The sequence below is a fragment of the Aulostomus chinensis genome, chromosome 6 (assembly GCF_037954235.1).
Source record: "Aulostomus chinensis isolate RoL2024-O1b breed Wild chromosome 6, RoL_Achi_v1.0, whole genome shotgun sequence".
NCBI classification, from domain to species: domain Eukaryota; kingdom Metazoa; phylum Chordata; class Actinopteri; order Syngnathiformes; family Aulostomidae; genus Aulostomus; species Aulostomus chinensis.
Genome location: NC_141325.1, coordinates 2051078 through 2063751, shown reverse-complemented (window position 1 = coordinate 2063751; position 12674 = coordinate 2051078). Strand labels below are relative to the sequence as shown.

Sequence of the window (12674 nt, the reverse complement as noted above, 5' to 3'; positions counted from 1 at the left end):
TTCATTTTGAGTGTATGCAGTACTTTTACTGCATACATGGGCCCATTTTTTTTCGCCGAGACCCTCCTGAATTACTCAGAAGAGTTCGACAGAGTTTAAGCGAGCGCTGGCAGAGGTGTGAAGTCCTCCTACTCTCCGAGGAGCTTGTAACTCTGAATTGTTCCTGTTAAATTTACAGCATCATTTTCACTCTAAATGGCTCCTCAGCAGATACAACAGAACCAGTGAGGGATTCCTCGACAGGCGTCCAGACTCCATGGACATCTCCTTGCTGCTCACACATTGAGTGCAAACGCATTCTCATTTCAGTCCTACTCCAGTCTTCCTGCAGGCGTGTGCAGCCCCCTTACATGGATGTAAACCCTGACTGGTTTCTTCCACAAAGACATGTGTGACATCGGACTGTGTTTAACGTGTCGTCGTTGGTAATGCGAACAATTCATGGTTCTTTTTTTATTTTTTTCGACTTCCTTCGGCATCGAGTCAGGTGCTGAACACTTGAGCTGTCTGTGCCTCAGAGTCAGAGAGGAGAGAAAGTGAAGGAGCGATCAGGTTTGACAGAAAGAGAGAGTCGCGTATCTGTAACACAACGCTTCGCCGGTATTAACAAGCCAGCTTTGATTACATACAGGAGCAGATGCTTTCAGTCATGAGCCAGAGGTGTTAACAATCCCCGGGGAGACCTGCCGCGATGCACCGGGCGCTGGGTGGTCCTGGTCCTCTGCCAAGAAACTCTACAATCTGGTGTGAAGTTCTCCAGCAGCTCCCGAACACCTCAAACACTCAATACTGCTGTCAACTCCCATCTCCTTTATCTCACCCTTATCAACTCCTTCCTGTCTGCATTCTCTTGTTCCCTGGAATCAAGCTGGGAAAGGAACAGGCGTTCTCTCTGGAACAATTGGTTTTACCTGCTTCTCTTACGGACAAGCTGGGGACCTTAACTGGTCACCACCATTGTTTAAAATTGGTGGGTTCAGAGACCTGACAGTGCGGCAGAAAACTTGTTAAAGGAGCAAACATGACAACTGTCAGTCTGGTCCACTCCCCTCTCCCCTCTCCCCTCTGAGCAGAGACACCAGACACCAAAGGTACTGGGGTTAATATCCATACAAATGAGATCAAGTCACACTAAACCTGACATCTTTTATTTTGGGTTATTCGCTGTGACTCATGTCCATTAGGTTGTGTTGTGGTCCTTGCTGGAAATCTGGAAATTAAAAAAAATAATAATGAAATAAACTCAGAAGTTAAATCCCTTTTTACACATTTATCTGTCAGATTGTGATTTTATTGACCGAAGGGCACAACACTCCGAAGGTGCAGAGACAAACTGTGTTCTTTGTCTCGACAAAAGTCCAGGAACGAACTAACGAACTATCGCTTCAAGCTATGAGCTAATTCTGAATATGCTGGGATGTCGTAAATGTTTAACTCACACTGTCATATCAGATGGACTTCTAAGGTGAAGGTGACTTGATGCTGAAATCTCTGAATGTGAAAGTCCTGACTGAAGAGCGTAAGGGCAGTTTATCCAGACGGTCCTATAATATCTGCCAAAGTGTGGAGGATGGAATTATGCATTCACTCAGATTTTAGTTTGCTACTTTTCTGAAAAGTCTGTTTAAAAAATGTGTCAGTCGAGAGTTTCAGTCTGTCCACTGCTGCTCTTTTATGCCGTCGCCAGCAGAACCTGCTCAGGTCCTGCTCGCATTAAAGCCACCTGGAGGCTGAATGAGTCACCTGAACAGCTCGTGCCACGAGTCACTGAGGTGGAGGATTAATGCGTGTCCACCGCATTCATGAGCTTTTATTGAAATATCCACCACATGAACGAGAGGTGATTTTTGCATCTATAGCAGGAACAAAGTAGAGAGAGAGGGAGGGAGAGAGAGACTAAGTGCCCTGAGAAACCCTCTAAGAATGTGGACAGCATGGAGCTGGATGAACGGAGGTCGGATAAAACATGGCTCCAGTGTTCTATAACCGCTGTTGCTGTCTGTCCTGCTTTCAGCTGAGGCTCTGCTGCTCCGATCCTCCTGACAATATTCATTTAGGTGTGAAATTGAGCTGCAGTACCGGCCGGACTGTAATCACATTGTGGTTAGTCTCTGCTCTCATCTCCAGGAGTCGCAGGTCTTACTCACTCGATGGAGGCGCTCAGCCAAACCGGTTGGAGTATATTAGCAAGCCTGGGGGGTTTAGCTCACTGAGCCACAGTTTTATTTATTGGCCAAGGCTTCCGAGCATTAGGAGGCCCCTAAGGCGGGTTGATTAATAGCTGTACGCACGGCCCTCATTGTACATTTATCCGGCGCTAGAGAGGCATCTACCTGCCCTTCTTGATGGTATCGTCCATGAAGACTGCAAAGACTCCTGGAAGGTTGTAAAATGACAACCTGTGGTTCGGTCCTCCGAGCTCGACACAAGAGAAACCAGGATTTGAGTCATAAAGAAAGTCCTGCTAGGCTGGTTAAAGAATTGTTATTGTGAATGAATTTGAAATTGCAAGACACTGCACTTCCTGAGCCAGATACATACAGAAGTACAAGTAGTTCCTGCATTATGCACAACCCTTGTTATATGAATGAAGGCAAAAAATAACATTTTCATAGAAAAATGTGTGATGACTTTTGCTGAGCTGACACGTCCTCCCGTGCATGGGTGGGTCTGGGTCCCCTGAAGCTGCCTGGCTCTGGGGACGACGGACAATAAGAGACTTTCCCTGAATGCTGGCGTGTTCCTTTAACAGCCACTCACTCAAATTACGTCGCCATTATATGAAGCCTGGGAGGATCTTCTTCTCCGCCGTCTGCTGGGATTTCCTACCACATCCCGTGTGTCTTATTCCATCACTTCTACTTTTCCACAATGTCAAAATCTCCTTCATTCACATTTTTCCCATTTCTGCTCTTCTCTTGCTCAGATACAGTCGTTACTCCACGTTCTTAGAGAGCGACAGCTGCCTCAAACACCCGAAGGAACCATAAATTAATATCAAGATGATTTACAGCTTGAGAATTATAGTTTTTCCCACAGATGTCAAGTGATTGACAGAAGGCAGCGCAATGTAGCAACATGGACATAAATATATAAATAAGACAAAAAGTCAGACTGCATGATTTGAAATTCCAAATCGATTTTGAGTTGCTGATTGGTTCTCATTCAGCGATTCTGAGAGCTTCTGGGTCTCAGTCGGAACGGAGAGATGGAGATGTACAGACTGTCAGAAACTTAGCGGGATCAACACTTGAAGTCTGCTCAGTTACTCACTGTTATTGACAGCAAAACTTTACTCCTCCAAACAATCTCACCATGGAATGTGAGCAGAGGTGCCGGAACAGTTCCACAGGCAAGCAATAAAAAAAACTATTTCTATGGTCTGTGCAGAACGTGAGCACAGAACCCTAATAACAGTGAGGCAACAGCAGTACAGAGGGAGATGTGTCTGAACGCTCAAACGGACTCCTAGTTTTGTTTAGTTTCTTGTTACGATGTTGCAGAAAAGTCCATCATCACTGACAGAAGCGTCCACCTGACATCCCTGGATACTCACGCCAACAGTGTTTGTGGTCGCGCTGGAAGGTACCAGGAGGACAGGAAGCCAGGCACTGGCCACTGTCGGCGCTCAGCAGGGGCAGCTGGGAGCTGCAGGACCGACATTCCCACCTGCTGGAACAGGTGGTGCAGGAAGACGGGCACGCTGTGGGGGAAGAGGAGCAGGGGACATGCTAAAATTAACAACACAGAGCGGCATAGGGAAGCCATACGGTATTTCTGTAGTCCAACGGGAAGTGGTCATGTCAGGGTTCGACAGGAAGTGAACAGAAGTTGATGAGAATTCCAGGTTGAGTTCATCGCGATCATTGTCACGAATGAACCACGTTGGTGGCTGAAGTCTCCTTTAGACACCTACTAGTCCTCATTGAGACACTTGAAGAATTTGCAATGAACAAGTCTGGTATTTAATGACATATTTGACTCTGAGAGGAGGAAACGTTCAACAACGCAAACTTACTTCTGGGTTTTAGGAGTCATTTACAACTTACAAAGTAAAAAATATCCTTTAAAACCTCAAGGCCACCCACAGAAAGAGAAATGTGAAGGAAAGAAGAGGAGATGGAGAGGAAAGAAAGATCGGGATCAGGAGGAAGATGATGATGATGGTGATGATGGTGATGATGATGGTGATGATGATGATAAGCAGACAGACAAATTGAAAAAGTGGGAAACAGACTAGAGGAGAAAAAGATGCCCTGAAAGATGAAAGAAGTCTGTAGGGGTGAAAAGGATGATGGATCTTATCAACACTGTGGTTTACAGCCTTATTTGCAATTACACACATGGACAAACTTTAAAAAATTGGAAATTAAATGTGGATGACAAGGAAAGTGGGACACAAAGGGAAGAGATGGGACCGTGAGAAAGAAAACTGTGTTCCTGCAGATAAAAGTTCATTTTGTCTGAGAGCCATTAAAGCTGCATAATCTCCAACACTTATTTCTCATTTGAGTGTAATAAGTAATACATGCAAATGTTTGGGAATAAATTCATAATCAACAACTGAAATGTGAAAATTGAACAGAATCTTTTTGGAGCAGACTTTCAATCTGCTTGACTGAACAGATTTTTCAGTTTTGGACGAAGCGGCGTTTGATGTTTTACTGATTTAACCTCATTCAGGCTTCTAGGGTATCTCATCGCTGGTCGCTTCAGACAGCATCACACCTCGATACACTCAGCAGCAAACTCTTTGTAATTCTCAAGTACATGTGTTTGAGCAGCTAGTCTTCAAATTTAATACCTTCATCTGTACATGATCGCTTTATGGGGTCAGTGTTTACAGCTTCATGAATAACTATGGGCAGTAAATGTCTGGCTGGTGGGAGGAACAGGTCAATGAGATGGTGAAGCAGACTGGAGGGTTTCAACGCAGTAAAACTCTCGTGGGACGGCGGCTGCCGTGGGTCAGCGCTCAGTCAAGGTGGCTGGTTCAGAGCCGGTGAACAGGAAGCACAAATGGCATACATGGAAAAAGGTAGAGACACCCTATAAGCTGAGGACAGGCGCACCGTTGAAGGCCTGCATATCAGGCCCGCCAACTCCAACTCCATTAACAAACCTCAGAACAAAACAGCAATGAATAGCTGGAAGCTAATGAGAACAGATGGCTAACAGCCAAAATGGCCAAAAATGTTTGTTTGCAAACTCCCAAGATGGTCATCCGGTATAATCCATGTCCTCTGTTTCAGCGACACGCTCAGTAATCAACACTTTGATTTGAGAAAGAAAGAAAGAAACAAAGTAGAACCCTGCCGTGCTACCGGGGACAAGTGTAAGAGGGCTGGTTGATCTTAACGCACCTGCAGGTTTTTCTCCTTCTTCCAGACTTACTGAGCATACGGCTGAATAAAGAAAATGTGGATTATTCCAAAGAAGCACTTGAGTGTTTGTGAATTGCTGCTACCGTAGTGTAACAGGCGTCACAAAGACGTGACGCAGAAGGGGGGGAGAGTCTTTGTGAGTAACATCATACCTGCACATACTCGTCCGTCCACAAAGAAACCAGCTGGACAGATGGAGAGACAGCGTCCGAGATGGAGGATGGCCTTCGGGTCCTTGCAGCTCTCACAGTGGTCAGACGTCCCCAAACAGGACAAGCAGTCTGCATGGCACTGGACTGCAAAACACACATTTCATCTATTTCAGTTTCGGGATTTACGCAGCCCAGCATAACACGCCTGCATCGACAGTGCAAACCTGGTTACTGGATGGGGAAAAGCATCAGATGTGGCCGGCGGGAGGAACCGTCCACTTGATTAGTCAGCCATGACCGACCAGTCTGTCTCAGCACAAATCTAACATCCAAGCACGCACATGCACGTCGTGCACATGAGCGTCACTGATGGAAAAGCTTGCATGTTTGTGGAGTGGGCGTTCTTCACCGTGACTTTTGATTTTGTACATTCAAAAAAAAAATAAAAAAATGTTGAGAACAAACTTTCAGTCTTTGGTCACCTGTTTGAAGGAGCTATCAAAGGAGTGATTGCTGAAGTCAAGACGATGGACACTTTCATATGAAGACTAAACAAACAAATACATACAGCTTCAGCTGGCGAGAGAGCCAGGCAGCAGTGTCGCCTCTCGCTGGTATCAGAGAAATAACTCAAAAACAACATACTCAATTTAAGTAGAATGGTCGAAAACTGATGTTTACTGAAACCATGTCAAGTGTCTGATGTAAATAAATGACGGCAGGTGTGCTGCACCCGTTCAATTGCGGGCTGCACGTCAAACACGTCCCCGGATGTGGACATCCTGCAGCTCATTTCATGCAAGTCCACTTGAAGATGAGGAGTCTCGAACTCTCTCAGTGACACTTCTGACATCTAATTTTATGCAAATTCTGTCCGACAGATTTGCCTCTGCACTGAAACTCAGTTAAAAGGAGGAAGATTGAACTTTGCAAAGACACACACTCGGGTTTGTACTGCTATCATTGCGAGGACATCATTGACATTTCCCCGCCTTAACTGCTACAACTAAGCATCGTACCCTCAACTGAAACTCATAAATTATATCCTAAAACCTTTAACCAACTGTCAACATCTTAAACTTTAATGGATTTCAAAGTATTGAGCCTATTATTTAAATGTGTACTTGATTTTTGTCCCCATAAAGGAGGCAAAGCAACAAGATGCCATCCACAGTCTCCGTCCGTCAGCTAACGGCTCTGCTGGTGCCTTCAGTGAGGAGGTGTTTAAGTCCCCGCTCTGCAATTATCAGTTCCAAACAGCTTTCAGACAAACAGCATTTTGGCGGTCAAAGGTCACAGTTCCAGGCACAGGAACAGGATCCTGTAAGTCTCACTCTCACTTGTACTTCTCTCTCCTCATTCTCGCTCTTTTTTTTTTAATCCTGCCATCTTTTCTCCAACACAAAAGATTGAAAGAAATTCTGGAGTCGTGTGTAAAGAAGAATGAGACCTTGAGGAGGATCGGAAGAGAAAGAATAGCATTGACGTCTCTCCTGGCCTGCTGACTGGCTTATTGGCGCGTACAAATATAAATCAAGTCTTTATCTCTATTCAGCCGGAGCCGATGCTTTACCTGGCTGTAAGGCAAACACTCGCTGGGCCTCTCTTCCCCCTCTCATACTAGATCTATTCCTGTAAACAATAGTTTCGTGAATGGAGAAAACAAATGAGTACACTTTAATACAAAACTCCACCTGAATAGTGTTGTACCAGATCGCTTCTTGTTTGTTTTGGCAGCAGCGAACAGAAATGGATTTTTCCCTCTTGAGGATAAAGCACCATTACAGCACAATTTCAGTAATCGCTCTCTTTGATACTCGCCGTTGTTCACAGGAGGGTGGCTCCACGCTGCCACTTCTCTATCTCTGAATTCCCTCAAAAGCAAAGCGAGCCAGAATCCCTGAAGCACAAAATTAAAACCCGCAGCCGTGATTAACAGCAACGTTGAATGAAATCACTGGGAGGGGTGGATCCAGGTATAATTACCTGCTCCACTGGATCTTTGAGGAGATCATCCAGTAACAGCAGATGTGTTAATCGTTGGTGGCTTTGTCACCCACAAGAGTCGGAGGGAAGTTACCAGCTGGCAGTCTGACCCTTACAGCACAAACTTACTGGGACTTTAATACGACTAATTACCAACCACAGACCGCATTTACTGACATTTGGCTGGTGAGTCACAGTAAACGGTTGTGCTTAATCAGTCATTCACCCACACTGCCAGCTTTCAAATATGAGACCATAAAGCCCTTGTTGTTGGTTACAATTATTTCGGGTTAATGAATATTCTACAGTGAGACGAAGGTGGGCTGGTTGTGGTACCAGACCCAAGCTCAAGGTAACATGGGCTCAGATGTATTGAGCGTCTCAGACCCCCTCCACGACACCACACTGGACACCTCAGAAGTGGATGTCAATTATTTAGGAAGCTTCCCATAATAACTTATTCTCTTATAAGGAGAGAGCAGAAACCACTGCTAATCTCAAAGGATTTCTCAAAGCTGCAATAAGACGAAAAACTAAAAAAAACAGAGCGACTATTCTTCATGGTTTATTATCCCTGAAATGCTATGCAAGTGAATGTACAAATATGTAGCTGAAGTCCATGAACACCTTGATTTTTGTCCATTTAGCGGGTGGTAATTAACATTGTCAAGTTGCCTGTGTGTTACCAAACGTTTCTGCAGAAGAAGGAAATCAGATTAAGCCTTTGGACGACTTCCCGCTGAGTGATGGAGAGGTTAATTATCTGAGGTGCTGCGCGAGTGATCAGCTCCGATGTGTCATTCACATCAGCGCTGCTAAAGGAGGAACTACGTCATCACTGTTGCAAGCTTGCATTTGTGTCTGGAAGCTTGAGGCTTCTTATTTTTGTAATTGTAAAGCTTCAGCGTAGATGTTCATGTTGAAGGCTTCTTCAGGCCGGACTTGTCGGCGAGGACAAACGTGATCTTGATTCACTGAACTGAATCAGCAGTGAACAGAAGTTGATGATCTTCCAGGTTTAGTTCGTCAAGATCATCTCCACGAATGAACCCTCTGATGATGCTGGAAGCCTGGATGCTACGGTTAGCAGTGCTAAGCTAACGTTAGCCCAGGAAGGAACTACACCAGGGTCACATGACTTCAAGGTCACCGCCACTAAGCTGCAGGCTTCTTCTGTTTTCACTCTGATAATGTTCGTAGGCATGTTTTGATGTATTAGCAGCCACCGACTGTAGGACCCATCAGCACTTGGACACAAGCGTGGTGTACATGGATGTGTCGCATTCCAGAGGACAAAACGGAATGTAAGATCTGAGGTCTTACCTCAGGTATTTAACCAAACATCCCACTGACTTTGAGACGAGGGAACCGGGTACTCAGCAATGCTAGCTAAAGGCTTTGGGACTCATTCCTGCACACTGCTGAGGAACAACGATGTCATGAAACACGTAAAAACCTTAAATATTTCTGAAGTACTCAACCAGCACAGTATCAGCTCAGATCAACATTCTCTGACTCCAGCATTTGCAGGTGGAAAGCACAGAACCACAGCGGTTCCCACGAGACCTGAACACAGCACAACTCCTGGTCGGGGCCCTTGGGTCTGAACCGCTGGTGACCTCTGAACCTACAGACAGCCATGATTAATTGGCTGTCAGGAAGATTAAGGGTTCTGGATCCTCCACCTTTTCTTTTGCTACAAACTGAACATAGTGAAGGATATGCAGACACCCAGGCCAACGCAGGGTTAAAAACCAGGTTCCTGCATCAATATGTAAACGAGGACAGACGTGGTAAATCATGCATATGTACAAACACGCAGGCCGTAAAGTCATGACGTTCAGGATAATGTGAATGCAAATATAGAAATCCTACAAACACATGTCGAGATTTTATTCATGCGTGCATGATTATCACCCGGTATACGAGTGAAAGACACTCCAGCCACTCGGATGATGATTCAAACAGACACACACGCTTGTCCCACAAGCTTCCAGTCAACGGCCTCACTAACACGCACAAATTAACACTCACACGTGCATGTGCAGAGTAAATGAGTAAATGACACATCCTAGTTATCCACCACTGGCATTGCCTATATATAGAAAGCGCGGTTCGAGAGAAGAGGGGGAGGGGATGGTGGCCATGGAGGGGGAGGCTCACTGAATGAGGAGAAACAGGCGATAGTTGTGTTCTTTTTAAGCGCACTGTTGAAATATTGCACACTGGGGGAATTTCCATCAACCTTCCCTAACATTCTAATCTGTTCATTTCAAAATAGGGAGACTTCCGTACGGCTTGAACGTGAACTGGATCAAACAACCGAGAGGGGATCACAATTCATCTGAACATTCTAGAAATGCGGCCAAACGAAGTATCCAAATTGCAGAATCTACAGCTGTTTGATGAATGTTAAGTATTTTTATCTCCAATCAAAGTGTCTGTGGATTACTGATCATCCAGCTGGATGCAGAAGACGTGGAGAGTTTGTCAATGGATGTTTTTGCTGAAGCTTGTGAGGCTCGCACTCTTTGCGTGAGATTGGTCCTGCTGGCTCTGAATCGGGCCGTCTGCAGACAACTGTTGGTCCTGCTTTTGGACGACGCTGCCGTGAGTTCATCACAACCAACACTGAGGAATTGAAGGGCAAAATAAACTTAATGGGTGAAGTTCCAGCGTCCAGCATGAGAGACACTCTTAACCACCTCCAAACTGGACCGGATTCAGGTCTCAACAAGGCCTTTTGACTCCTACTTTTCACCTCCGACATGATTTCTGAGAATTCTGATCTCACTTCTGGTACCTGACAGCATCACGTCAGGGTCACAGCTCAGAGACGAGCATACCTCTGTATGCTCGTCTCCTTGGCACAAGCTAGCGTTCAAGCCTAGTGGTTTCAGCTAAAATGCTACATCCTGCTGTTTTTTGTATCTTCAGCTGTAGCGAATCACTGGACAGCAATGAACCTGACGTGGACTGAAGAGCAGAGATTAGAGCTTTCAGAGAAAATCATGATGGAGGCTCAGATGCAAAAGCAACCAGCTGTTTCAGGACTTTTTAAAATGTTTCGACCAATTAAACTCAATTCAATATAATGCAATCATATTTAATATTGCTGTTTAGAAATGCCCCAAACAATAAAATCATTAGAAAGCAATAAGACTGCTGAGGGATACAGAACACACACACAAGCTCAACAGAAATAACTTTACTCAATGTCATAAAACTAATATCATCTCAAACGGTTCATTTGTGGCGCAAAGGAAAGTGTCCCCCTCGCACCACTGTAATTATTCATTCATGCAACCAAAGTTAATTATATGGCTTCATAAATCTAAATAATGTTATCTCGCTGTTTAATGGCCTGTTGGGGTATTTATCTACGTGAGAAAATAACTTCATTCAGTTACAACATCGCACCGCCTGTTTACTTATTTCAAGTCAATAAAGCTGATGGATCAGCTCCTTTCCTAAGGCACATCTGATTTATGTGGATTGGAAAGTTGCCTGAAGCCACGAATGAATTTCTGTTAGAAGTTTTGCTTTCTTCATCGGAGTGATTGGTGTTGAAGCAGGCTGAAGACGCACGGAGCCACCGAGACAAATATTCCTTTTGTGGCCACGGGATTTCCAACACTGATTAACTTCTTATTGCCTTGTGGCCACAAATGAAATCAACTGAAGGGACAGTTTGTATCTTGTGGCCTCAAAATACTTGAATAATGGAGCAAGTTGTATCTTATGGCCACAAGAGCTAACTAAATTGAGGGAACAAGTTGTACATTGTACCAACTAATTCATAAATTTAAGGGACTACATCCTATCTTATAATGACAAACACATGTTTGCATTGATTAATTACAGAAGAGGAGTGTATGCACCTTTGCCAATGAAGGGAGAGACTTTTTTTCATTTTCATGTGATGTTAAACATCTCGGGAGCCGAAGAGCAGCAAGTTTCCACACAACTATTCTATCCAAACTACAAAGGAAATATTTACACATCAAGTGACATTTTCTTCGTTTGACAAATAAAAGAAAACATAATCAGAATATCAAGGGATAACCCGAGGACGACCTAGTTTCAATGACAGCAGCGATGCGTGTGTTGAGGTAGCAGTGAGTATGAGAGCAGAGGTTGAGACTCAAACCAAGGCGGCGGATCATAAAGACTCCTCTCTCTCTTCTCAGGAGCTGGCGTGCTCCCACATACTGAGCAGCGCCGACAACGCTGCCCTCGTCCTCAAGGACAATTTGGATTTTGTCCTCTGCTTGACTTGCATGTCTATGAACTCGCCCGCGTTGTTTATGAGCCTCCCTCTTCTTTATTTACTTGCACGGCTCCTCACTGACATGTACAGCAGTTTTAGCACGTTTACAGCTGACAGGAGAAAGGGTCAGAGCAGGTCTAGCGCTCCACAATGAAAGACAAAAGCAAGGACCACATAAATAAGAAGCATGAGTGACAGTGCGTTGGGTGAAATGTGTCGCTCTCCACTAAGAAAGATGTGCATTTCTCCTCATTGTTCAGAGGATTTGGACAAAAGATGTTTACACCACCGTGACACTGCTAGCATGTTAATATGAGCTTAATATCAAACATGAGTCACGGGTTTGGTTGAGTCCCAACAATCGTGAGCAGAAGAATCAATCAAAGAAGATTCAGAGAAACCAGTAGTCAGGGAAACAGCGGAGAATATACTGCAGTAAAAGGCAATGTGACCCGGCTGTAAACACAGACGCAGTATTATAATAAGGAGCGACGCAGTAATGAGCTGAATTTGTGTGCCTGTGAGGCAGTCGTGGACTCTGTGGGACTCACTCAGACCCACTATCACTCATCCACAGCCATCCTGGTGAAGGTAGGAATATGATAACGTGAATAAAACGTGCTGTATGTTGTGAAAGTTGAAGAAATGTGCATGGAGGTAAAAATGTAAATGGCAACTTAATCCCCAAATACCTTCTGAAAAGTACTGCACTGCAGGGATTTAGGAGTATTACTATCTACGGGCTGAATTCTACTTCAAGGTGATGAAGTTATTCATCCTGGAGGTTCATAGAAATAAGAAACACACGCGCACACACATGCACGCACACACACCTACACACCCACACGCGCACACACATGCACACACACGCACGCACACCCA

The 12674-nt window shown here is 44.7% G+C and overlaps 1 protein-coding gene across 3 annotated transcripts in view; it reads right to left on the bottom strand.

The window, feature by feature from the left end:
* The window catches only part of fras1 (Fraser extracellular matrix complex subunit 1), a 191661-nt gene that overhangs the window by 101478 nt on the left and 77509 nt on the right, over positions 1-12674 (bottom strand). For all 3 annotated transcript variants that reach the window (XM_086205777.1, XM_086205778.1, XM_086205779.1), the window contains exons 12-13: positions 5537-5680; positions 3557-3703 (exon numbers count right to left, since the gene is read on the bottom strand). In XM_086205777.1, the coding sequence (XP_086061903.1) occupies positions 3557-3703; positions 5537-5680 (291 nt within the window). The remainder of the gene's footprint in view (positions 1-3556; positions 3704-5536; positions 5681-12674) is intronic.